We start from the raw sequence: 27,325 nt of genomic DNA, 5'->3' as shown, positions 1-27,325 counted from the left end.
GATCTGCAGGGTCTTTTAACCACTCCCAGGTACTGAGGGAAGGGAACCAGCTGCCAGAACGGTACCCACCCCCAGGGCTAATCCCTCAAACTCTGGCCTGCGCTGTTTTCTCCTCTCTCCTAGGTCCCCTGGGGGCAGCCCCCGTCCCGGAGGGGAGACAGCACCACTGACCTTGACCGGTGACCTCAGGGGCCCAGACCGGAGGGATGCTCAGAGGACCTCGTGGCCATAATGGAGGCAAAGCCACATATGGGACCAGGCGGCACGGTCCGGGCGTCCTAGGCCCTACCCTCTGACCGGACGGCTCCCGGCCAGCCCACCTCTGAGGAGGAACCGCCTCGTCCTCCTCCTTCTCCTGACGAGGGCGCTGGCCTCACCATCCCTGCCACAGCATCCTTGCACACACATCGGAGGCTCTAGAGCATGCCCCTCTCTCCTGAGCCTCTCTTCGTGGGCGTCTCGCTGCCTCTCATGAGTCAGGGAGGCGAGGTGGTGAAGCCAGGGCTGGAGACAGGAGCAAAGTGGGGAAGAGCCAGGGCCGGAGCGCTCACGTCACGGCCACCGGGTGTTTCCGGGCAGGTGAGGTCGTCCCCATCCGTAGGATGGGGAAATGGAGGCTGGCAGCGACGGAGTCACTCGCCCACAGCCACACACTTGGGAGGGAGGGCAGCCAGGATTCGGATCCACGTCTGACTGATTCCAAAGGCTGTGTGCCTTCCATTCGGCCACGAACTCAGCCCTCATCACGGGGACCTCAGGGTGGCCCCAGGCAACTCCTCCAAAGCCTGAAACTCTAAAGCCAAGAAGCCTGCCCTAAGGACAGATGCGATGGAGGGAAGAAAACTCGCCTCAGAGACAGACACCTGCTGGGACTCTCATCAACCCGTGTGACCTCGGGCAGGTGCCCTGCCTCCAAGACCTGCCTTTTCTCTCCCAGGGAAAGGGCCCCGAGAATGCAGGAATTCCTGAAGCAGGCACAAGGGACAGGATGATTTTAGGTGGTGGTTCATAGCCTTTTCTCTTTATTTCGGTGGTTGTAGATGCATTTATTGGGTGTTGGATCAGATAGATATAACTAGCACATCGAACGCACAATTTCATGGATGCTTTTGCTTAGGTAGCGTCTCTCTGTATGTGATGGACAGACCGCTGACTTCGGGGACAATACTGCGTGAAAAGACAGGTGGTGGGAGGGCACCGCTCATCGTCGTGACCACGTCTGGGAGGCACGAGCGGCTGTGATGACCGGTGTCACCGAGAGGGGGACCCCAGGCGGTTAGGAGCCCAGAAGGGGGGGGTGCCCTGGCCCCAATGGGTGTGGTGAATCCCATGAAGGCCTGGGCAAGAGAGAGGGAAGGAGGCAGCTAGGGAGGTGGGGCAGACGGACAGAGGCAAGGGGGGCTCAAGGGCTCACCCCGCCGGCCGTCTGCACCCACCCGGTGCCGCCGAGCCTCCTGGAGGCCACATTGCCGCCTCCCCTTCCCGGGCCGCACAGTCCGCAGCTGGCTGATGTAAAACACACATGTTTTGACTGAAGCTGCTCTCCCCCCACCTCCTGAAAAACGCCAACATTAAAGGGAGCGTAGCTTTGTAAAACTGAAACTGGAAAACGCTTCTGAAACCCAGCCCGGGGGATTAAAGAAACCACATGAAAAGGGACTTGGGACGACCTGGATGCTGACTTCCTGTTCAGAAGTTCGCTCAACATGTGCCTCCCACCCGGCCAGTGGCGGGTAGCGAGGAGGAGGAGGAGGAGGATGACGAAGACGAGGACGAGGAGGGGGAGGAAGGCCAGGGCCAGTGGGGCTTTGGGGAGGGCCTCCAGAAGTCCAGGACTTACAAGGTCAAAGGCCCGACGACCTTGTCGCGGCCCTCCCAGGCCTCTGGCCTCCAGGGGCTCCGAGGAGAAGGTGCCATGTTGCCCTTGACCTTGGGACTCCCCCCCCGCATCACAGAGGGGTTGGGAATCAAACAGGCCACGGCTCTCTACCGTCCCGATGCCCCGTCTCTGCCCGTCTCCCCTACTCCTCCAACACGGTGTCCCCAGCCCTGGACCCTTGGACCCCAGCTCAGCCTCCCACCCCTTCCTGGCTAAGTGCCTCCCCCAGGCGCCGGAGCTGACTGGGAGTTCGAATCTCAGCTCTGCCGTTTAGTCGCCACGGGACATCCAAGGAGCTACTACTGGGAACTTCCCATCTTTCCCCTCCCCCTGTCACCAAGCAGTGTGCAAGTAGAGGACGCCATGTGTGTGCAAGGACGCTGCGCTCAGGATGTTACGAAGGGGTTCTCTGCTCTCACAAGGCTGAGGCCGAGGTGTCCCCACTGGTCTCCCTCTTGCTGCAATGGCCGTGGCCAAGTCACACCCCCTGGGTGGGCTCGGGGCCCTCGTCCTTGGAAAAGAAGATAGGCTGGGCTGGGTCAGAGGGGAAGCCCCGGCTGTGGACTCACACCCTCACATACCGCTCATCACACACACACACGCACCCAGATGCACACACAGACACATCACAGGCCACTTGGTGGCCACTGCCACCTCCATCTTCTTCGCCACCCTCCCTCCATTATGTAAACTCCCCGTGCCCTCCAGTGTCCCCCGCAATCACTTACCTAATATTAGGATATTAAAAAATATGGCAAGATTTTAAGAGACTTATTAAAATGCAATTAGCGGCGTGTACGACTTAAGCAGGAAGATTATTTTTAAAAATGACTTGATTGTGCGGAATACCACGCACCTTCCCGAGGCCGTAAACCTGCCAATCACACTCATGCTCAAAGGAAGAGGTTTCCTCGCTTTCTCTTTGTCCTTCAGGGTCTTCTCCTGCGCCGCCCCCCCCCCAACCCCCGGCCCCCACCATGAAGGCTGGAGTCCTCCACCCAAAAGCCCCCCTAGCCACAAACATACATTCTGAGCCCCTCCAAGGGTCCCCTCAGAAGGAAGCGAAAGGGTTAATCAGACCCAAAGTCAAGCCCGGAGAAGTTTGGAGTAACCGGCCAGGTGGCAGGATGGAGAAGACCCCACCCCATGACGCCCACCCCCATTATGATTTGGATCAGCAGAGGCTGCAGCCAGAGGAAGGACGACAAACTGTCCTTGTTTCAGAGGGGCTGGGGGTGGGCAGGGCTAAAGGGAGGAGGGAGAGGTCCCAGCTTGCGGGTTACAGCTGACCCCCCCCCCCACAGCCTCGGAGACCCCCTGCCCAAGGCGCCCGCCGCGCCCCCCACCCCACTCCCGCCCTAGCTGGAACGGTGGGTTATGCTGCCCCCTGCCGCCCGCTCTCCACACTGCAGCCCCGCTCCCAGGACCCGGCGGCGCAGCGAAGGAGCTCGCACCGTCCAGGGTCAACCTTTCTCCCCGTCGCGGGGGGTTGACCAGAGGGACCCCGCATCTTCCAGGCTCCGACCTGAAAAGAACTGTGCATCTGGAAACGTGGGGACAGTTCTCCGGCCGCCCCCTCCGGGGCCGCCCCACCCCTGGCTGAAGGAGTTTATCAAATGTGCTTGCTACTTCCTGGCATTAGGCTCCCGCTGGCACTTTTATTCCAACCATAAAAAGGCTATTTCATTGAGAAATAAAGTCCCATCTCCCTGACGTGTGACTCCTTTCAGAGCTCTCAGCCGCCAGGCAAAATTTATGTTTCCCGGATGCTCTCTCCGGGGTTTGCAACTGGAAATTGGGGAGAGGGGGCTGGAAGGGGGAATTTCCTCTCTGGTTGATGGACTTGTGCTTGTTTCATTGGTCTAAGGAGCCCCGGAAACCCAAGGCGTCCAGGAGAGAGCCCTTGCCTTGGAGTGAGGAGGAGGCCAGGGTTCGAGCCCTGGTTCACCAGCTATTAGCTGTGTGGCCTTGGGCAAGGTCCTGAGCCTCAGTTTACTCATCTCTAAAATGGGAAGAGCAATTCCTCTCTTCCTCAGAGGGTTGGAGCTCGATGCTTTGGGCAGAGGGAGATGGAAAGTACCTGGAAGCTGTAGAAATGTCCAGTGTTGCTATTGTTATGGAAGCAGAGGAATTCTCTTATTTGGATGGAGGGTTGCTGTCCCTGGCACAGGTTCTCCCAAGTAGTGAGTGGTCTCAGCTTCCGTGTGCATCAGATTCACCTGGAGGGCTTGTTAAAACAGACTGCCGGGCCCCACCCACCCTGTGTTTCAGGATCTGCAGGTCCGGAATGGAGACCAAGAATTGGCTTTCCTAACTATTCCTTAGGTGACGCTGATGCTGCTGGTCTGGGGACCCCACTTGGAGAACCGTTGTTCTGAGGGCTTTGAGATCTGGGGTGTAGGACAGCTCGGCCCGGGCATTGAGAGAGGAGTAAGGAGCTGGTGGGAGGTCACCTGTGGACCAAGGTAGGGGTGGGGTCTGGCCAGCTACACGGAAAAGAGTGTCTGTCCATATTGTCCCATCTTGTCCCCCCCCGCCCCCCCCCCACTGGCTTGGCCTCATGTCGCTGGTGGCCTCCACCACCAGAAACCAGACCCGGGAGCAGCAGAGATGTGGGTGGTGGCCCAGGGCTAGGCTGTGCCTAGGAGGATGGACCCTAAGGGGTGAGGGGTTCTACAGAGCCACACTGGGGACTCTTGATTCACCGTCCCTCCGGGCTGAACCTCCCTGCCACCCACTCCTGTTCCCTGTTTCGGCCTGTTGCTCAGAGAAATGAACTGACTTGCTCAAGGTCACACGGCTTGGGCAGGACACTCAGAAAGAGCCCTTACCACCACACTGCCTCTCCGGCAATGCAGTAATTTGAAGGATTACTAAGCTGATGACTCTAATTCCAGTTTAAGTAATATTCAAATACCCAACAGAGACTCGCAGCTAAGGCTAGAAAAGCATGCAGTGGTTGAAGAAGTCTGCCGTGGGAGCGCCTAAAATCTGGGAATTCAAGACCTTCAACGAGGGAAACAACAACGAGCCTGGATGTTACAGGGCATGAAAACAGGCTTTGTGCTCGGGGAGGAAACCCCAAAAAGGAAACTGGATCGTGGCTGCTCCGTGTAACAGGACGGAAGGGCAATAAATCGTCCCAGCCCCTGAAATTTACACACAGCCGTGGGGTGAAAAAGATGGGGACCCAAGCTACTGAGGGCAGGGAGTCACATGGTGTCTGACCACCCCGAATCCCAGACTATCTGAGATCCTGCCCAGCAGGAGGCTGAGCTGGAGGGGAAGAACCACTCCTTGCCAGGATCTCAGTGGCCACAGAGAGATCAGCAGTAAAGAGATGACCGCTGCAGACCTGGAAGGTCTCCACGGGACAGCTGGAGGTCCCCCATGGCTGGGAAAACCCTCGTGCGCACGCACACGCGGCACTGGGATTGGGCACAGGTGCCATCCAGGCCCTGGCGGATCCGGAGCCCTGGGCAGGCGTGGTTCTGGGGCTGTCCCGGATTGTGGGAGAACGGGAGACTCCCCGGAAGCTCGAGCGAGCGCTTTCTAACTAAACACGACTGTCCCGGTTCTGAGTCGGTGCGGAGCGGGAAGAAGAGAAGAGAAGTGCTTGGTTCCAGCCGCGCAGCCCGCTGAGCTGGGCCAAGTGCCCAGATCCTCTCAGCCTCGCAGCTCGCTGCCCGCTGCGGGGAGAGCCATTTATGCCAGGTAAAGGCTGGCGATTTCATTAACTCCGTTCCCTTTGTCTCGTCTCCAAGGGCGCCGGGTGGTTAAACATGCGGAGGACTTGGTAAAGGGTCAGCCCCGGTTTATAGGACTGTCTTGCGGGGGCGGGGCCCTGGTCTTCGAGGCCCTGAAGCTGGGTGGTTCAGCAGAGGTGGGGAAGGGGAGGAGGGAGATGGGGGGGCCAGGAAACAGAGACTGCAGGCATCTCAAACATCACCTGCAGCCACCTTCACGGAGTCATCTGGACGCCCCCCCCAGAGGGGCCCTTTGAGTCACCTTTCCTTCCAACGGGGTGGGTTGGCCTCTGTCAGCCAGGGCCCCCCTCCTCCGTTCCTTTCGGCTGCCCCTGCCCTCTGATGTCCACTTTCCAGCTTTTTTTTTTTAAAGCCAGGATAAAATCTGGGCTCCCGCGTGCCTCCTCGTCCTTTCCACCTCCTCCTGTTCACTCCGCCAGCTCCCGTGGCCTTCTTTCCGTCCCTCCAACCGTCCTCAGAGCCCTTGCATTTGCTGTCCCTCTGTCTGGATGCCCCCTCAGAGGGGCCGTCCTGACCACCCTGCCCCAACCTGCCCTCCATCCAAGTGGTGTACTTGCGTCTCTTCCGAGCACATGGTGTCATCTGAAGTTGGCCACGCGTGGATTTACGGTCAGTCTCCATCCACCACCCCCCCTTCACACATAAGCCCACGCTCTCCCACACACGTGAGTCCGCTAGAACTTTCGTTCCCATGTGAGGGAGCTTCTCTGTCCAATTCACCGTTCCCTTCCCAGCTCTGGAACAGAGAATGCACTCCGTCAACATTTGCCCTGCGATGGGGTCCGTGATATGGACCATGCGAAGGCAGGTGGGGGTCTGGGGAACCAGGTGACAGGGAGCCCACAACATCAGCGCTGGGCTCTAACCCCCTTCCCCACCAGCCTCTGAAGTCTTCTAGCCCGGAAGCCACAGGCTCCAGTGAGGTGATCCCAGCCTAGGGGAGTTCAGGCTTCTTTCTCCCCCCCACCCCAAACCCCCCAGGCCAGACCACCCAGCCAGGTGTGGGGGGGGGGGGCGGCCGCCACAGCCTGGGGCCTCCTCTCACTGGCTTCCCCTGTAGGTGTCAGGCTCGCCCTGGCCTGGGGGCCGCCGTCCCTGGGCAGCGGCTGCCCACGGGGGAACCGCCTGGCAGGGCAGGTGGGGGTGGGGGGTTGGCCTTGGAGTCACGGCTCCGATTCAAGAAGGGAAATCATCCGAGCTTTTAAAAAATTAAATGGAGTCAGTAATTTGATTTCAGAGAGAAGCTGAAAACCTCGTAATGGCAGGAGCAGCTCAAGTCCGTGGTGAAAAGGAAAAGCCTTAAATGGGGCTATTAAGCTTTTGCCTGGGATGGATCTGCCCGGAGAAGGAGGAAGGGGGGGGGCGGCGGGCAGCGGGGAGAAGTCGTCCTGGAGGTAGAGACCGTTTATCAGCCAAGACAACCCTGATTATTTATTTATTTATTTGTTTTGCGTTCCGGGCGTTGTCCGCGGCCCCCTCTCCTTGGCTGTATTTCAAATCCCACTTCCAGTGACAGACTGGGGGGGTGGGGGGGAGTGCCACCGTCTCAGGGAACCACCCCCTGTGCTGTTCCCGCTCGGGCCACAGCTGGGCTTCTGGGCCAGGAAACGTGGGACCCCGGTGTTCCCTGGAGGTCAACGGGGGTCACCCGAGTGATCCAAGCCGGTGGGGGATCAGCTGCTGCCATGGGAACGGGAGGCAGGGAATAGTGAGTCACGGAACCAAAGCAGTAAGGCTCCCCGTTCTCCTCTCATGGGGTCCTTTAGAGACCTAGGGTCACGGCCCCTGAGGCCCAGGGGAGGGCGTCTCACCCTGTAGGATCTTATCATCACCCAGCCCTCCCCCACCCCAGAATGTCTGAGCCGTGGCTGGAGGCTTCTATGCTCTCCTGGAACAAGCAAACACGCCCTCCACCTGGGCCTGGGAGCCCCGCAGTTTGCTGCTCTGATTTGCCAGAACGGCAGGAATGGTGACCCCAGGGATGGCTCACGGGTTCTGAGTACATGCTGTGTGCAGGGGCCTGCGCCCCAGGCTTCGCGTCCACGTCCTCCCAGCCCCAAGTATTATCACCCGCCCCCCACCCCCACTTTTGACTGATCAGGACACTGAGGCACAGAGAGGTTAGTGTCTCGCCCAAGGTCACACAGCCAAAGAGTGGAGAGACCAAGACTTGACCCCCAGCAGCCTGCTACAGAGCTTGCACGCTTACCCCCTAACTGCTGCCCCCCGCCCCCGGCCCGTGCTTCACCACATTTAACAGTGAGAGGGCACGCACGCCAGTGCTGGAGGTCCTGGCAGGTGGGAGGCATGCCCAAATATCGTCCTCCCCACTCCTTTTACTTGGCATCCCCGGGGCCACTCCCAGGACTCACCCCAGCCAGGGGGCCTCTCAGAAGCCCCTCCACGTTTTTCTGAAGCTCGCAAGCCCCGTGACTTTCGGGACTGGTTGCCCATGTGGGTTCTGTGGGCTCCTGATAGAGCATCCCCTGGTCAACAGAAAGGGTCTCCAGGTTCAGCCAGGCTGGACCAGGAAATGTCTGTGGGGGCCCATGCGCTCTGAGTTTGCTGGATGCAGGTATCACGCCCCACTCGGCCTGCTCCACCGGCCAGGGGCTGACTCGAGGCCTCAGGCTCACTATGACCCTGCCTCCAATGGAGCTGCCGGCTTCTTAGAGGTGCAGGCCAGAGGAATCTCCAGAAGAGCTGTCCCAGATCAGTAGCTGCTCAGCGGGAAGAACTGGCCGGGGACCTGCTGGGCCCACCCTGTGCCTCCCCGAGGGCTCGGGGCCTGGGGCCCTCAGACGGGCACTGGGCCTGGCTGCTGCCATCATGCCTTGGGAGTGCTCACGGTGGGGCGGTGACTGTGGCGTCCATTCCCAGCCAGGGGGGTGAGTCCCGGCCCTGCTGTGTCCTGAGCTGGTCCGAGGTGCCCCTTAGCCTCCTTCCTGGATGGCCCTGGGCCCTCCGTTATGGAGGACATCTTCTGGGGCTCTCTGGGGCAACAACAGGGAGCCAAGGCCTCTTCAGCTGGGCTGGTCATCAACCTCGTCAAATGCCGGACCTCCTGGCTGGCCTGGCCAGGTCCCCCTCGCCAGGCTAACTGGCAGCCACATCCCCCCTGACAATATTCCCAGCAGGAGGGGACTTCCTGGTGGCCGGGCAAAGCTCTGCTCAGGCCTCATACTTCCTAGATGTCATGGAAATGGATGGCCTTGAGACCAGGAACACTTTGGACTGTTTGGACCCCAGAGAGGAGCTGAGGAGGGGAGATGTCTGAGAACAATGCATGGTCAGGGCTGTGGGGGCTGGGAAGACTGGACAAGGGGACCGGGGCTGGCCTGGACAGCTCCCATGGACTCTAAGGACAGAGCAGCTGAAGGTGGGGCATGTCTAGGTAAGTCCACCTTCCTCGAGGGAGCCTGGGGACCATTCTTCTTCCATAGGCTTTGCTATTTGCAGGAATGGTCCAAGCCCCTTCAGCGAGAGAGCAGTGGAGAGAGAAAGCATATCATAAATAAAGGGATGTGAGCTTAGACCCTGCTGAGGACGACAGGCCAGAGACAGCCTGTGGGAACTGCGCCCTCAGGCCGGTACTCCAGGCCTGGCCCCAGGCTCCAGCCACAAGGTCTTTGAGGCAGGCCTTGGTTCCCCTCTGTGTGCACAGCTGCGGACCCTACTGGCCACCTCCTTTTGCCTGGTCTCAAGGCCCTGGGGGCTGTGAACCAGGCAGGACAGCTGGAGGGGGGCGGACCTCAGGTGGGAGCTCTTGGGGGCCCTATTTTCTCTGGGGACTGTTCTGAATTTGAGGAGAAGACTTGGGCGGAGGTCAGAGCGCAGCTCCTTTTGGAATAATGGCGGTGAAGGGGGGGGGGGGTCTCATGTCTGGCTGGGTCCACCAACGCCTCGCCAGGATGGAGCCCTTCAGAGGAAGTTGTAGCAGCGAGGCCAGGGGACAGACCGGCATCAGAAGGCTTGAGAGCAAAGCTCTGACAAAGCCCTTCCCAGAGGCCACCCATGGCGGCGGATCCCGCAGATTAGAACTGGGGAGAGGAAGCAGGTGGCCTTCCTGCTGGAAGGGTGTCCCCTCCTGGGGATGGTGGAGGGGGAGCAGACCTCAGAGTGACAGTTCAAGCAGACAACAACCTTCTAGAACTTTCCAGAAAGGAAGCAGGAGTCAGCTCTCCCAAAGGGCCAAGATCCTCCCCAGCCCCCTGGTGAAAGGGTCACCCATGCCGCCTTCCTACAGACGGGAAAATAGAGGCTTGGGAGCTTCAGATTCAAGCACTGGGTTAGGAACTGCCCCCCTCGGCCGAATTTCACAGACCTTCAACCTGGAGTCCTTTTTGAGCATATGCGAATGTCAAAATCTCTTTTTGAAACTGAATCACAGAATTTTAAGTTTTCTGTAAAGACCAGCCGGTCCCAAGTCCCCACCCCTGTATGATGCCACCTCCCGGTTGCATCTGTGAGCTAGTCGAGGCCAAATACGTGGGCCCAGCCCCAAGAACCACACAGAAGCAGACTCTGCCTCGATACTATCAACATCCTGGGCCAGATCCTTCTCTGCTGTGACAAAGGCTCCTGAGCACTGTGGGATGTCCAGCAACACCCCTGCCCTTTACCCACCAGATGTTGGTAGCATCAGAAATATCTCCAGACATCGCTAAACGTCCCCCCGGGAGGCACAAATACGCCCTGTGTTGATAACTGCTGGGTTAGAGCTTACTGGTTCTGGCTTATGCCTTCAGACACGTTCGGTTTAGCCTGCAGAGGGGTTGAAATGTTTTTTTATTTTCTATTTTTTTTAATTATTTTTTTAATGTTTCTTTATTTTTGAGACAGAGAGAGACAGAGTGAGAGCGGAGGAGAGGCAGAGAGAGAGGGAGACACGGAATCGGAAGCAGGCCCCAGGCTCGGAGCTGTCGGCACAGAGCCCGACGCGGGGCTCGAACCCACGAACCGTGAGATCACGACCTGAGCTGAAGTTGGACGCTTTATTGACTGAGCCACCCAGGTGCCCCGTGTTTTAAATATTTTTTTAGATGAACTGAGAAAATGTAACCAGCTTCTCCTGGGAAAACAGAAGATTTGGCCGCATTGGCCTGCCTCCCTGACGAGGCAGGGATGGGCTGCAGCTAAGTAGAGCTACTTCCTCTCTTTAGCGGGGCCCGGGGTCTGCCCGCTCACCGGCATTTCCACCAGTGTCCTCTCCCTGGCCTTCAGCACTGTCACCTGGGCCACCGGCTCTCTTCCCCTCACTCATTTATACTCCCTGCCTGACCCCTAGAGGCATTTTTGTCAGAACCTCTGCTTTAAAATGTCAAACAGCTTTCTCTTAACCACCCTCCTGGTTTCTCTTCTCCAAGCTGGACAGCCCATTGCTTCCACTGCCCTTGACATCTGTGATATTAAATAATGAGGATTTCTCCTATATTTCACTCTGGAGGGGGTGGGGGGGGGGCGGGAATAGAAAAGACTCTGTAACCACTGAGGGCTTAGGCAATCCTGGTACATTAATATTCCAGCTCATTAGTCATATATTTTCACAGAGAAATGTTCTTTGTCTGAAACGGTGTTTTTAAAATTCCTGGTGAAAACATAGTCCAACGGGCATCTATTAAGTGCTTACCAAGGGGAAGGCGGTGTGGTAGTCCCATGAAGGATAAAATGCTGAACAGGACACAGTCCTTGACCTCAGAGAGTTCCCATACGAGAGGGAGACACAGGATTGTGCACCGATAACCGTAACAAGCATAGAAACACCTAGAAGCTACAGGGGAGGTGCAGGGAAGGTATGCTGGGAGCCAGGGAGAGGGGAGATTCATTCTGGCTGCTGATATTAAATTAATAAAATGAGGCAGAGAACATTCTTTCCCCGTGTAAATCTTTCCGGAGAGGCCAAAAAGTCTTCCTAAGATGTTATTGCCATTGCTGAGTTGTTTTTGTATTTTATTTACCAGAGAATCTACCCTCTCTTCAAGGCCAGGGGCAGAGGTCATCTGGTCCTTGTCCTCTCCCCCAGGCCTGCCTGCCCTCCCTTATAACTCTCTGGACATTTCTTTCCTCCCGCTTCCAGACTGGACGCTGCTGGAGAGCAAGGGCTGGGGACCCGGTGGCCTCTGTTCCCACCCCCCCCCCCCCGCCACCAGCCTCATACAGGCCCCTCCCACAGGCAAGTGCTTAGTGAATATGTGTCAGATAAAGATCTAGCCCTCCCTTTCCAAAAATCAATGTCATTGCTGCAGGAAACTGTTAAAATAAAGACAGCCAAAATGTGTAAAAACTTTCAAGAAACATTTCCATTCTTAGCAGGCTGTTAGAGCTCATCCCCCACCCCGCTTTTTTCCTTTGTTTCTAATTCTGAGTTTGGGGCTAGATGTGGTAGGCAGTCCCCCTTTTAATCTTTAAATATAGTTCTGAATATAATTACATTTTTATGCAGCACCGAAACATCATATCCTGGTAACGGGGCATTCTTGCACTCTGCACATCTGTGTTAAATCTCCTTCACGTCTGTCTTCTATTGAGGACAGTTGTGAAGTCTGAGATGAAAGTGATCGACATCATTTGCGAATTATGTGTATTTCCTTATGCTGTATTTCAATGGGCTTTGCTCCTGGTGGTTTTGCAAATGGCAGGTTGTCTGGTGGCCGTGCCGTCACCGAAGACCCCTTTCAAGACGTGGGTCCCGGCGTCCTGGCACAGAGGACACACCCCATGCTTGGAAAAGCATTCGTCCTGGATTAAGAAGCCACGCCGCGTCTTTGCCAAAGAGCCCGATCCGTCTGGTAAGTGAGCTGAGGCGCGGAGCCCACACAGGTCAAAATGAAAATGGATCACCTCGTGCTAGGGACCCTGCTGAGCTCCTAACCCCGTCCTCCCCCACGGGCACCCGTATTCCCATTCTGCAGATGAAAACACTGAGGCTCCGCGGGGTTAAGTGACTCGCCGAGGTCCTGCAACCAGCTGAGAAGTTGATGTGCCCCTCCCCACGCCCCGGCAGTTCGAGTCCAGGGCCCGTGGCCACATTGCCACTCAGCTCCCAGGCCCCTCCTGTTCCCGGACCACTTCCCGCCAGCGTGCCCGACGCCGCTTACCGCATCAGGTGTGAGACCTGGCAGGCCCAGAAAGGGAAGGCTTGTCACAGGAGAAGGAATCACTGGGCCAGGGAAAGAGGGTTCGGGTGACGTGTCCTGTTACCGGCAGGCGCACCCCCCCGGTGACTCGCTCACCCACACGCTGGGAGGAGCTCTCCACGGTCCAGGGGACGGGGGCAGCCATCTCGCGGGAAGAAACAGGCCCTCCCCAAGATCCAGGGACGGACCCCACCATCCGGGAAGGCCCATAAGGAAGCAGATGCCAGGAGCAAGCCTGCCCCTTGGAAGCTGCAGAAATGTCTCCACGGAGACCGCCTTTAGCTTCGGCGACCTGGTGCCCCTTCCTCACCGAAGCTGCTCTTAAGAAACAAAGCTCGGATCAATTGTTTACACTTTAGCAAGAATTTCGTGTGTCGCCCTCCTCATGGGGGCGTTTTAAGCCCGCTCTGCAGTGGCTAAATGAAAGCACCTATCTCCAAATAAAGGCTTCAAGCATCATGGATAAGGAAAGAGGTGTTTGGGGGCTTGGCGAGGCCCCTCCCCTGTGCCTTAAAATCACCAGAGCTCCATCGTGAACTTTGGGCCACGATAAAATTCTATCAGATGTCAAGTCTTAGTCCTCTCTGATCTACCCACACAGGATGAAGCCTTTGATCCACCCAATTGTTGCAAACAGAGTTCCTTAGAATTTAAACTTCCCAGAGGTAGGAAGTACTCATCCAGGTTCCAGGCCTCTCTATATGACACCCCAGGCTGAACGAAGTAGTTATTACGTACAGGGTCTGGATCGGGTTCCCAACCACTGAGGGATCGCAGAGCCCCAGAGGGCCTGCTGACAGGTGCAGACCTTCTCCTGTCTTTATTCTCAGGCCCCCTGGAGCCGATCACGGGACCTCCCAGGAGAGAAGAGACCCCGGGTTAGGAGGCCTCTAAGTAGAAGATTCCGCTTTTCATCCATACTCTACACCCAACCCGTACTCCATACACGTTCATACCTTCCGGAACAGCAAAAGTCTCTCTGTCCCAAGCAATCCAGGGAGGCACAGTCAAGGCTGGGGTGACGAAGAGGCGAAGTGGGGTGGGGCCCTGGGGATAAGGTGTCCAGAGGAGGGAGGAACACAGACGGGACGGGACGAGAGAGAGACGAATCCAGAAAGGGTGGCTTTAGGGGCGCTCCTGGGTCTTACCCGGTGGGCAAGCATCTTCTAGAAAACAGGCATAGAAGCCGTTCACCAGTTAGAGTGGCAGGGGACCCTCGGAGGTGTTGAGCACCTGGTGAGGCAGAAGTGTCCCCCTCCCGCCCTCGCCACAGTGGCCTCTGAACTTCCAGAAGCAAACTCCCTCCACGGGGGACTGGCCTGCGGCCTAAACCCCCAAGTGTCACCCAGCTCAGGTCAGGGACCGTTGCGCCAGTGCCACCAGGAAATATTATTTAGCCCGGATATTTTTAGCAGGAACCGAGCGCCGAGCAAATGTCACGTGAGCCATCTTCTCTTACACGGCAACTTTGGGCTATTTAAAGAGATGATAATTACGCTCCTGCCACCGCGATCAGGACGGGCTGAGTGCGTGATTACAGGAGCCCCTCATCTGCCGTGCGGAGCACTTTACGCTAATGGAGCCCAATTTTCTAAGCTGCCTGCCTAAATCTGGCCGGTCTCCCAGGTGGACCTTTGAATTGGCACCGGAGGGGCGGCAAACTGCTCTTTGAGGCCTCGTAGCTGCCCCCCAACGGCGGCTCCGAGGGCGCTAGGCCACGAGATCCGCCCCCCACCCCCCAGCCTGGCGGGACTGACGCTCGCCACTGACCTCCCGCCTCGGAAGAAGGTCTCGCCTTGGCCTTCGGGTGATGACAGTGGTGGTCTCCGTGCCTGGCCTCTTTCAGAGAAGCCAGGAGCAACCCTCGAAGGAACAGCAGTCATGGGGTCTGAAGAAGCAGGACAGTCAGGCCAAGGAGACGTGGTCGCTAGGGGGCCCAGGAGAAGGCGCACTAAAGGGACACTTGGGGAGGTGACAGGGCCAAGGGGGGGGAGGGCGGGACCAGGAGGCAGGGCAGCAGGCCACTCGGGGAGGAAGGCAACCTGGATGCTTGCACTCCTTACACCGGAGGGAAGCAGGCACCTTGCAGGAGCCGCTGGCCCGTAGTAGGAAGGCTGTGCAGCACACACGAGAAAGAATGGATGTGCTGTTACCCCTACGGGCGACGGATGCCGACCAGGCAGCCCATACTCCGTCCAGCCAGGCATAACCGGGGTCCTGTGTTCCGATCCATTTGCAGTGTGCTCGTGGACATCGCCGATGGGGGTCTTGAATAAAGGTGGGCGCCTGGATGGTGGGGGGGGGGGCGGACAGGAGGGAGTCCCCAGACCCCATCCTAGAAGGACTGGCAGGAGGAATTCAGGGGCGGACTCGAGGAAGGGAAAGCCAGCTGACTTCAAATACTCGAAAGGATGTAAAATGGAGAAAGGGCCAGGTCCTTCCAGAAGGCTGCTGAGAACGACTTAGGATCAGCCGGAGGGAAGCGTGTGCCCTGTGGAACCAGGCGGCCTCGCAAAGGAATGAGCTCCCCATCACTGGAGACTTTTCGGGGAGAGTCATAGCATGAAACGGACCTCGGAAGCCTCGTGGCCAGCCTCCCACCCAAAGCCGGGACCCTTCCTCAGAGTTCCTCCCGGATGGCCTCAGGGCTCTGCCCGGAGGGCACCAGGCAAAGCATCCAGCTTCAACTGCCAAGACACGAGCCCAAGAAAAGTTGGCACTGTCCACCAGGCCCGTCCAAAGGAAAACAGAAGTCAGAACCTCCTGCCTTGGAGTGTCCCTGAGCGCCGGGCCTGGCAGAGCCTTCTAGAACGTTTTGCTCCTGCCCCGCCTACCTGGCCACTGGCGCTTCCCAGGGGCAGTGTCAGGGAGACTGCGAACAAAGAGAGAGCAAGGGTTCCTGGCAAGCGGTTAGCAAAGGTGAGCGAGTAAACATTTCTGCCTGAGCACATAAGCGTGGCAATTACCTCAGCAGGACGCCGGCGAGAGAGCGTTGCCGGCTGGGTTGTTTGCTCATTAAGACAAGAAAATCATTTATGTTCTGGGACTCAAGTGTCAACAGACCCAGGGAAAATGTCTTGCCTCAGCTGCCACCCTGGGGCCGGCCAAGGGGGCAGCTGGGATCCCAGGCACAGCTGGCGGGGCCAAGAGCGGGTGTGCACAGCACAGACACGGTTCGGGACCCGCTTCCCATCAGCGCCGTCTCTCAGGCCCTCCTACCTGTTTTCCTCCCTTGCCCTTTCTCCTCCCTTCTCGGGTCCAGCAATGAAGGGTGGAGAGAGTGCGGCGACAGGCCTGGCGTGCACGCCAAGGGTACCGTACTTAGGCGTGACCCACCCACCCCAGGCCGAGAGGGTTCCCCTGCGGTGGGACTTTCAGGGAAGCCCCAGGCAGACCGGGATGGCTGGTCACCATGCCGCCCATGAGCCCTGTAGCCGCCCCATGGGGGGGGGGCACCATTCTGCCCATTTCGCAGATGGGGAGGAAGGTGCCGGTGAGGGCAGAGCAGAGAACCTTCCCTGGAGCCCCTGTTGCAGCCATGGTCTCACCCTCCACTCCAGCTCTTCTCCCACTTTTCTCTCCTTGCTGCAGCCCCTTTCGTTTGCTTCAGACCTGGGCAGGGAGGGAGTCACAGACCCACGGAGGGTCCCTCGGACAGCACCTGACCAACGCCTGCCCCGACAAGCTGGGGAGGGGAGGCCCGGGGGACTGAGTGGCCTCAACAACACCCTCTCCAGCCCCCCCTCCCCCGACTCCTCCAGAGGCAGGGACAGACTGGGCCTTCATTCTCCCATCTGTAGGATGGAAATAATAGCAGAAAGAAGCAGGTGGGAGGAGACCCCAGCCGGCGCGGTCTCCTCGGTGGCCCAGCCTTGCTCCCCCTTGGCCGTCAGGACGCCCCGCGAGCCCCTGGGTCTCCCTGTCCTTGGAGGTGCCGCCTTCACTTGGGCAGCAGAGACGCTGGAACGGGGTGTGGTGAGAGCAATGAAGAGGGTGCGACGTTTCCCTGGGCCCCCACCAGAGCCCGCCCGCTACTCCCGCGTCCCGTCCCTCCGCTGCAACCTGGAATAAGGCAGGGAAGCCCTCGGAGGCCAGGCTTTAAGGAGAGAAGCGATTCTGCTTCCAGAAGGAGGGGAACTTGCGATCGGCACCGTGCCCTTTAAGGCCCCACGCGGAGGCTATATTTAGGGCCGAGGACATTCCGCAGGACCTCGGGCAGCCTTCACTGGGAGCAATCGCTAATCACTGCATTGAGTTTACGGGTGCCCCTGGGCACACTTAACCCAGGGCAATGAATAGTTATTGCCGGCCTCCCGCTCGGGGCCTGTGGGCACACTTAAGCAAGAGCGCGGATCGCTGCTAGCGGGCACGGCTCGGGTACACCCTTGGGCACCCTGCGCCTTCAGCGGGGAGAGGCAGAGTATTAAATATCTATGTGCCCTGTGCCCACAGCTGCATTTAGCCAAGGGCAAGGCCGGTGAAACGGCTTTAATTAAAACTTAATGCAAGTTCAAGGTGCAGGCACGGAAGCAGCGGCTGCAGAAGTCACCAGGAATGAATCAGTCAATTCGATGAGGTTCTCAGTGGGGGGGGGCAAGGGGTGGTGGGGAGGGGGGCCAGGGCAGCAGAGACCCGTCTTCTCTCTCGTGCCTGCTGCCCACCTCTCTGTGTCCATGTTCTGGGACGTGGGGCCACTGCGGGCTCCCACACCTCGCTTGGTGAAGGAGGCTGGACATCGCGGCTTCTAAGGCAGACCGTTGGAGGCAAAGCAGGCGCCTGGGCCAGAGGCGGGTCCTGCGTTTCTCAATAACCCGGCCCGGTGCCGGTGACTCTGGCCACACCGTCCCCCTGGCGGTGGCTCCCAGAATTACAGACCCGGTGCAGGGGGAGAAGTGACCGGTCCCGGAAACTTCAAAAGTCATCACCCGTGGGCAAAGCTTGGGGATCCTGGGGTAGATTCTTAGGAGGACCAACACCAGGCAAGTGGGCAGAGAAAGTCCTGCTCCTTAAGACTGGGAGGCAGAGGAATAGCCAAGCAGTCTGCCCATTAGCCCAGGCCCCAAGCCAGGAGGAGTTCAGGTCACCGGGCCTGGGGGCACCCCAGAAGTGGGGCTCCCTTCTGCCACAGCGCTCTTGTTAAAATTCAGACCAGATGGGAACACGGCGACAAGCTCTTCCTGGGGCAAGGGTCCACAACTCATTCAAATGTGGTCCCCTAGTACCCGTGCAATGCCTGGCATATAGCAGGTGCTACATAAACGCTCCCTGAACGAACGGGGATCGTCACGGGAGGCCTTCTCTCTCCCAACACCTCTTCTCTTCTCTCCCCTCCCCTCCCTCGTCTTTCCTTCCCCAGGACCATCTTCCCTGACTCTCAGGCAGAGGGGCTTGCACCCCAGTATCCCCCCAAGGCCAAATCCAGCACCTTTTTGGAGCCATTTCATGTTTACAAGTTTAAAGTCAACTTTTGAACATCAGAAGAGCTCACATACAATTATGGATTTCCAGTTTCTCGTGAAAAGTTGGAAAGGCTGGCCAGATGGGGCTGGGGTGGAATGGAGGCTGCCTTTCTGAGTGGGGGAGGGAGCGGGGGGTGGGGCGGGGGGAGCAGGGTGGGAGCCTGTGCCCGCCTCGGCTGTGGCCCCGCCACAGCTCTGCCTGGCTCACAGCCCGCCTCCTCCGCATGCCTCCTAATCCCTCCGCTTCATTCTCCCATCTGTAGGATGGCAATAATCATAGCACCCATTGCTCAGAATCGCTATGGAGATGCAGTGAGTTAATATTCGCAAAGGAGTTAGAACAGTGGCCAGCACAGAGCAGGTGCCTTGAAAGTATTTGCTAAATAAAGACACGAGTACAATTCTGTGCTGCCTCCTGAGCCTGGCACACTCATTTCTGGGGCGGGTTTGGCCCCCCCTAGGCATTTGCATTTGTAACCACCCACCCATCCAAGTCTTGTTTAGCTCACAGAGACTCCGGCAGGACTAGAGAGAAAGCTGACAAGCTGACGCAAGGAGCCCACAAAGCAGGGAAGGAGCTCACCTTGGGGGGAACCTCCACTTCCTGGTCTTTAAAGTGGGGACACTGCACCTGATTGTATCTGAGGTCCTTTTATGCCTAAAAGACTACAATTCCTTGACTTCACCCCAGTCAAGAAGGGGTATCCAGACCAGCCATTTTTTTTTTTTCAATCGAGCAATCGAGAACACGAGGGCACAATGTTGCAGCTTCGGTGACAGCCCCAGTGCTCCCGCTGGCCCCCGTGCCAGCTAGTTCAGACACCTTGAACGCACCTGCCCCCCCCCCACCCCCGCATCCCATCCCAACTCGCTCAGACAAAGCCCAGGGGGACCGGGCACCCGGCCGGTGCCCACGAATGCCTGCGGGAGAGCAAGGCCACGGTGCGTCTCCAGCTGCCACCTCTCTGCCGGACCACGTCTGAAGGCTCAGGAGCCGTGGCCTTTGGAGAGAAGCCCAGTCTGGGATGTCGCCCCACCGTGTCCCCTGGGCGGCCCTCTGAGCCTGTTACTTGAACGAACGTGGGCCCACAGTAGACGCCCCCCTGGCCCAGCCTGGACGTTAACACTGGACCCTTCGTGATGAAGCAGACACTCTGCTCCAACCTTCTCACCCTTGTTTGAAATATTCTGATTTCCAACCTGTAATTTTGCTTTCTGGAAGGAGGGCAAAATTCATGCATGCGAATGGAAGAGGAAAACACAGTTCATAGGGCTGCAATTATAGGTCAGTGACTATTCACAGCAAGTACGGTTCACATCAACTGGCTGGCAGCCGGGAAGGTGTCAGGGAGAGGGCTGGGAAGGGAGACCGAGGCTGTGGGGCCTGGGAACCTGGGTCTGGCTTCTGGGTTCCCGCAGCGCAGCCCCCACCGGGAAGCCCTCGGGGCTGGGGAACATTTGCAGATTTCAGGAAGGCCAAGCCTGGGCAGACAGGACAAGAGCTTGTGCCGGAACATCCCCTGACAGGCACCAAATGTTTGCTCATGCCTGACCTTCCTCGACCGCCACAGATGACTCCTAAAGTAGGCTTCCCTGCTCCCATTTGATGGATGAGGCAGGTGAGGCTCAGAGTAGGTCAGTGACTAAGCCAATGGGTTGGTGGGAAGAGGAAGCAACTGAAGAAAGGAAGAGAAAGAGAAGGAAAGGTTAGGTCCTGGGTTCGCTCCCCCCACCGTGACCCCCTCGGGAGACACTCTGGGCTCGGTCAGGGAAAAGAGTCCGCTCCCCCGCCGACTGGCATCAGCCCAGCCCTCGGACCCCAGCCCCCCAATCCCGCCTCTCTGCACCTTCCCTGGGCAGGGTCCAGGCCGTGCGGCGCCTGGAGCTCAGGCAATTTGGGGGAAGGGCCTCTTTAGGAAAAAGAATATAAAAATCTCTTTTGCCAGCTTTACAGTCATGGTCTTGTGAGCACCTAAGGGGCCGGTGCAAGTGAGGGGCCCTGAGGCTTATGCTCCGTCAGTGCCAAGGCCAATCAACTTCTGCGAATCTGGCCGCACCACTTATTCACTTTATTAAGCACTGACTAAGCACCAACTATGTGCCAGGCCCAAAGGCCAACGCTGTGGGCATGCCCCACCCCCTCCCACCCCGCCCAAGGCACCCCAGATCCAGCCAGAGACAGCTGTGGGAGGAGATTTGTTATTAATCAGGGCAGCAGGTGCAACGATAGAAGCAGGTTCGAGGCACAGAGGTGATCAACTATCAGGAAGACTTCCTGGAGGAGGCAGCCTCTGATGTAGGTTCACGCGCCTGGCAGTCTGTGCCCCAAACTCTGAGAGGTCAGAGCCTGGGCTTGGCCCCTCTCTTCTGTCTCTCCCCACTCTGTGTCTAGGAAGGAATAATGATACAATGTTCCCTTTCTTCACGTCTGCACTCATACTTAGGTCTTTTTGTCTCCCTGAGTGGAAGCTTCCCAAAAGACCTCAGCAAAGCCTGATCTTTCCCAAACCCACCTCCTTCTGCACGAAGCAGGCTGAGTATTGAGCTCAAAATATGAAGTCACCGGGGCGCCTGGGTGGCTCAGTCGGTTGAGTGTCTGGCTTTAGCTCAGGTCATGATCTCACCGTTCGTGCGTTCAAGCCCCTCATCGGGCTCTCTGCTGTCTGCTCTCTCGGCCCCTCCCCTGCTCGTTCTCTCTCTCTCTCTCACTCAAAAATAAATTAACATGAAAAAATTTTTTAATAAATTAAAAAAAGCAAACAAAAACAAAGTCACCGTCAGGATCAGGATACAGGAAGTAGCCACGTTGGGTAAGAAAAGAATTCAGGTGGTTGGGGCCCTCTAGGTCCCTACGATAAGCAAAGGACAGAAGTGTGATTGAGCCTGTAGAGGCCACTTTTCTACAAGTGGAATCTCAGAAATCTCAGACACCCAGACGTAAACCTCGAAGTCCCTTATCTGGGGTAGAGAAAAACAGTAGGAATAGGACAGGGCTGAAAAGGTACAGAGCAGCAGGAAATCCTAAAGGTTCTACCTTCGAAACATATCTAGAAGCTCACTCCTTCTCCCCACTCTGGTCCCCGGCTTGGGTTTCTGTAGCAACCATCTCCCTTACCTCCCGAGCCCCTAACGGTCTGTACTCCACACAGCAGCAGTTTGCATCTTTTCCCACACTCGGTTAGATCATGTCCGGCCTCTGCTCAAACCCCCATTTTTCACCCCAAGGAAACGCCAAGGTCCTAGAAGGCCCCACGTGATTTGCCCCTCACCTCCCTGACCTCCACTTCTACTTCCTCACCTCCCTCCCTCCGCTCCAGCCACCCTGGCCTCTCTGCCCTTTTGCAAGCAAGCCAGGCGTCCTTCTGCCTCAGGGCCTTTGCACTGGCTGAGTCCTCTGCCTGGAGCTCCCTTCTTTTAGATACCTGCACGGCTCACTCCCCCATCTCCTTCCAGTCTTTGTGCCAATGTCAGCTTCTCAATGAGGCCCACGTTCTGGGTAGAGAGATTACAGGTCCCTTTTATTGTTTTCTTTGGGTTTTCTCTAGTTTCCGTAATTATCTTGTGTTGCTTTTGTCATGATTTTGTTTTAAAGTCACTTTTAGGGGCACCTGGGTGGCGCAGTCGGTTAAGCGTCCGACTTCAGCCAGGTCACGATCTCACAGTCCGTGAGTTCGAGCCCTGCCTCGGGCTCTGGGCTGATGGCTCGGAGCCTGGAGCCTGTTTCCGATTCTGTGTCTCCCTCTCTCTCTGTCCCTCCCCCGTTCATGCTCTGTCTCTCTCTGTCCCAAAAATAAAATAAACGTTGAAAAAAATAAATAAATAAAATAAAGTCACTTTTAAAAGCTCACAGTTTGGGGGCGCCTGGGTGGCTCAGTCGGTTAAGCATCCAACTTCGGCTCGGGTCCTGATCTCACAGTTTGTGAGTTCAAGTCCAGCGTCGGGCTCTGTGCTGACAGCTCGGAGCCTGGAGCCTGCTTCAGATTCTGTGTCTCCCTCTCTCTCTGCCCCTCTCTCACACTCTCTCTGTCTCTCAAAAATGAATAAACATTAACAAATATTAAAAAAAAAAAAAAAAAAGCTCACAGTTTGGGGGCACCTGGGTGGCTCAGTCAGTTAAACATCCAACTTCGGCTCAGGTCATGGTCTCGCCGTCTGTGGGTTCGAGCCCGGTGTCGGGCTCTGTGCTGACAGCTCAGAGCCTGGAGCCTGCTTTGGATTCTGCGTCCCGCACCACCCCCCCCCCCCCACTGCCTCTTCCCTGCTCTCTCTCTCTTTCTCTCGCTCTCAAGAATAAACATTTAAAAAAATTTTTTTTAAGCTCACAGTTTCATTTTCAAATTCTTGACTCAATTCTGTATTTGGTGGAAGATGGAGACACTATTTCAGAAAACAGTCCTGGAAGCCTTTATGCGGGGGATTCTCTGGTGACATGTGTTCCTTTTAAAAGCATGCAGCCTCCACCTCTATCTTTAGCAAGAGATCAAGGCCGTGCCTCTGGCAGAGGGCGGCTCTGAAAGGTAGGAGATCACTGGGGAAATAAAGTGTCTCAGCCTGGATGTGTAAATTGACCTGGATCATTTTAGTTTTGCATTCACGTCTGCACTTTGTAAATATTTGCCTGGCATCCCGCTGTTCACACCTGCTTGCTGTCCCCTCAAGTTCATGGAAGGCAGCAGGCACCGTCATTTCTCTGTCCCCACCTGGCACTGCTAAGCACTGCCGTGAAAGGAAAACTCTCCAGCGAAAGCCACAGGTGTCTCTGACAGTGCCTAAAACTAATGGCCTGTGGCTGGCCGCTGTGACTAATTCTCTGATTATTGACTTTATGATTTTACACTTAAAACTTCTTTATAATAACACACAGAAATGTTTAATGGGCTCTATCCAGAGCCATAAAAATTACTTATTGAACAAGCGTTTTAAAACTATTAATCTATTGTTTTCCATTAATAATGGCTCTCCAAAGAACAGGCGACAGCTTAATGTATCCACGGCATTTCTCCTCGAAAAGTGGCCTTTTAATACATAAATGCCGCTCCCAAGGCTTCATGGGTTGGCTGGCCATCGGGCAGCTGGCCCTCCCAGGACAGATTTAGGCTCCACCAGTCCCAGAAAGTGCTTTAAGGATTTCCCTAAAAATCCTTAAGGGGGCCCTGGGAGATTTTCCCGGTCTCTGAGAGAGATCGAAAAGCCTCTCTGCTCGATATCTCTTTCTGTGCAAAAGAGAAGGGGTATTTCTAGGGCCTGTGCTGCGGTGCCCACGGTGGAGGACACGGAGGAAAGCAGGCAATGTGCACATCTCTCTACTCTTGTTCCCTCCAGAAGGTTCCCGGTAATCACCTGTGGTACCCACCCCCTTCCTACTTCCGTTGGCAAGCCCACGGCTGAAAGGCTTCTGTGATCCTATGCCCCTGTGTTCTGCTATTTCGGGTAAGCAGTTCCCTCACCAAGCCTGAGATGGTTTCCCACTTCAGATATGTAAAAATTTCCCCTTTGGGGTGCCTGGGTGGCTCAGTCAGTTAAGCATCCGACTTCAGCTCAGGTCATGATCTCATGGTTCGTGGGTTCGAGCCCCGCGTTGGGCTCTGTGCTGACAGCTCAGAGCCTGGAGCCTGCTTCAGATTCTGTGTTTCCTTCTCTCTCTGTCCCTCTCCTGCTCCCACTCTGTCTCTCTCTCTCTCAAAATACATAAACATTAAAAACGAAATAAAAAAAAAAACTTTTGGCCCTTTGGGGCCCTTTGGCCCTACATCTATTTATTTTTCTGGGTGATTTAGATTTTGAAACATATCAGCACCAGATGGGCGTTTCTTCTAGGGCTTCAGATTGTTTATTCATTCAACAAACATTTATTGAGTGTCTACTAAGTACCAGGCCGTGTTCTCGGTTCTGGAGATACAGCAATAAACCGGAAACGTGGGGGCCTTGCTGCCCGGAGCTACCCTCTGTGGGGGGAGCACAGACAACAAAAAATCATAAATGATAATTTTGGGGGCCGCCCACCTGGGTGGCTCAGTCAGTTGAGTGTCTGACTCTTGATTTCGGCTCGGGTCATGATCTCGTGGTGTGTGGGATTGGGCCCCGCGTTGGGCTCGACAGGGTAACAGCGTGGGATCCCTGCTCGGGATTCTTTCTCTCTGTCTCTCTCTGTCCCTCCCCTGCGTGTGCACACTCTTTCTCTCTCAAAATAAATAAGTAAATTTAAAAACGATTATTAAAAAAATCGTAGAAGATCATTGTAAACAGTGGTGAGTTCTGAGGGGCAAATAGGGTGAGGTTGTGACTGGGGGTGGGCGGGGACTATGTTAGACGGAGAGTCAAGAAGGCTTCTTGGGGAGGTGGCCTTTGAGCGGAGATGTGAGTGACAGGAAGGAACCAGGGGTGAGAAATGGAGGAGGAGCATCCCGGGCAGGGGACAGGGGACACCTGGGATGAGGCATCCGGGCAGGCATCTCTCCCTAGGCGAAGACCTACCCAGCCAACAACCGTTCCCTACCTGGCAAGTGCAGAATTCTGCTCAGCCATCTGCCTCAAACTCTCCCCATCTCTCCTGGGCATCCACAGGCCATGTAGTCTCAGAGGCACTTGACCTTATCTGTCAAACAAGAAAACACTTCTGAGAAGGATGGAAGAATTTCTCGGCCCAGCCTCACTTCAGTGGACCGGTTAGGTAGGGGCATGGAGGAGAAATAACGGAAGGGGCCCTTTACCCCATGCGGAGGTGTTAGTTCAGAGAAGGTTAGAGGCCAAACGTCTTAGGGCGGGGTTTCTCAGACGTCAGTGTGCCACAAATCACCTGGGGGAATCTTTTTAAAATTCAGATTCTGATTCCGTAGTAGCATCGAGGTAGGGCCTGGGGTTCGGCAATTCTGTTAAGCTCTCGGGTGATGCTGTGCTACTGGCTCAGAGACCACACTGAGTGGCAAAGGTCCTGGAGGTCATTAAGTCCAACCGTGGTGTTTCACGGGGGGAGACAAGCAGAAATGCGACTTAATGGTGAGAGCGCAGCGCTGAGGTCAGAGCACCTTGTTTTGTTTTTTTAATACCTATAATGTATTGTCAGATTGGTTTCCATACAACACCCAGTGCTCATCCCAACAGGTTAGGGCACCTTGGTTTGAATCCCACCTCTTGGGGCGCCTGGGTGGCTCAGTCGGTTAAGCGTCCGACTTCGGCTCAGGTCACGATCTCACACTCCGTGAGTTCGAGCCCCGCGTCGGGCTCTGGGCCGATGGCTCAGACCCTGGAGCCTGCTTCCGATTCTGTGTCTCCCTCTCTCTCTGCCCCTCCCCCGTTCATGCTCTGTCTTTCTCTGTCTCAAAAATAAATAAACGTTAAAAAAAAAAATTTAAAAAAAAAATGAATCCCACCTCTTTTCTGTGTGTGTGTGCTTTTCTGTGTGTGTGTGTGTGTGTGTGTGTGTGTGTGTGTATGTGTGTGTGTGTGTGTGCTGGTCGCTTAGTTTCAGTTTCTTCCTATGAATTGATTGTATGATGACAATGGTGGTGATGATGGAAATGATGGTGATGATGGTGATGATGATGGTGGTGATGATGATGGTGACGATGGTGGTGATGATGGCAATGACAGCAACAACGATGGTGGTGACAACTTCATAGGGTGGATGCGAAGCTCGAATGCGTGCATACTACGGTCTTTACAGGGTGCTCGTTGTAGAGAGCGGTGCCTAAAGGTGACGGCTCTTACGATGATAACTACCGTCACCCAGAGACAAAACGACTTCTCCATGGTCACAGAGCAGTAGAACCGGATGCCCAAACATCCCTCCTATAATTTTCCAGCTCATCACGTAGCCAAACAAATTACAGTGTCAGAAATCGAGCCAGTGTTAGAACACACATGACCCTGAATCAATATGGAACCCATCGTAACGTTCCCCTTCTGGTACAGGAGGTACATCTGACTTCTGGCAGGCCTCAGGGCCATCGCTGTCGACACAAGCTCTGGGAGAGTCAGTAGAGAAAATGGGGACTCTGAGCTGAATCTTCACAGCACAGACATGTGATAGCCTGGTACGGTTTAGAAGATATGAGTAGACCCTGTGGAACTTGTTTACCGGTCACTTGACTCCGAAAAGTTGAGTAGGGGCAAGCCAGGACATCCCTGGAGCTTTGCAACTCAGGTGAGGACTCCAGGTAGAGGGCACAGCGTATGCACAGGCTAGAGGTAAGAAGCAGTCTGCAGCGTCCTGATGCCACCCCACCCCCAACCAGTCTCCAGATGGCATCCAAGAAGGATCTTGAATATGTGAGATCATGCCAGTCCCTTCGGAGAATGGTTCAACAGCTCCCCACTACCCCTGGGAAAAATCCAAACACTTGCCCAGCCCATGCAGCCCCACCCACTTCTCCGTCCCTTCCATCACCATAGTCCGGCCAAACTCGTCTTTCTCTCCCTCGGGTCCTCTGCCCATACTGTTCCCTCTGCCTTAACACTGTTCCTCATTCTTCACATGGCCAGCTCCCCTTTATCCAGCAGGTCTCAGCTTCAATGTCGCCCCCATGGAACACCCTCTCCGACCACCTCCACCTGTTACCTACCCTGGCCTTGTGTTCGTTTCCTTGCCGGTTTACATCACTGTTGGGAATTATGTTACCTAACGGCTCAGAAGGATTTCTGTGTATTTCTTCCACTTGAGTGAAGGTACGTGCAGATAAGCTTGTCTCCCATTCAAGTGAGGATGAGCTCAAGGGGGGCAGGGGCCGTGTCTGTCCACACTCTGTTCCCAAGGCCCTGCCATTGACCTGTGCCTGGCATGTAGTAACTGTTCAGTAAATATTTCACAATAAATAGCTATAGCCGGATCCTAGCATGCTCAAGAAAAGGGGAATGATGGAAATAACGTGTGGTGATTCATCTGCTTCCCTTCCTCCCACAACACGTAACTGATAAGCTCTATGAGAAAGCCCAGATTATGTCTAACTCATTCACCGTAGAACCTGCAAGACTTTGCCCAGCGCAAGGTGCGAGACCCCTGATAAGTAACTGTTAAAGATGTGTTTTGGGGGCACCTGGGTGGCTCAGTTGGTTGAACGTCTGACTTCAGCTCAGGTCATGATCTCA

The 27,325-nt window shown here is 56.1% G+C and overlaps 1 protein-coding gene across 1 annotated transcript; it reads right to left on the bottom strand.

The window, feature by feature from the left end:
* Positions 1-5,205: 5,205 nt before the first annotated feature.
* Positions 5,206-21,347, bottom strand: CIROZ (ciliated left-right organizer protein containing ZP-N domains). Its single transcript, XM_081796308.1, is given in 12 exon segments — positions 5,206-5,568; positions 8,019-8,132; positions 8,708-8,737; positions 8,739-8,838; positions 8,840-8,880; positions 9,543-9,759; positions 9,874-9,886; positions 13,931-14,015; positions 19,120-19,452; positions 20,755-20,786; positions 20,999-21,154; positions 21,314-21,347. Coding segments are annotated over 12 exon segments (1,518 nt in total).
* Between the last annotated feature and the right edge of the window lie 5,978 nt (positions 21,348-27,325).

The sequence above is a fragment of the Panthera onca genome, chromosome C1, assembly GCF_046562875.1.
Source record: "Panthera onca isolate mPanOnc1 chromosome C1, mPanOnc1 haplotype 2, whole genome shotgun sequence".
Classification (NCBI taxonomy): Eukaryota; Metazoa; Chordata; class Mammalia; order Carnivora; family Felidae; genus Panthera; species Panthera onca.
The sequence above is the reverse complement of the archived record's forward strand: the minus strand, read 5'-3'. Positions and strand labels throughout refer to the sequence as shown.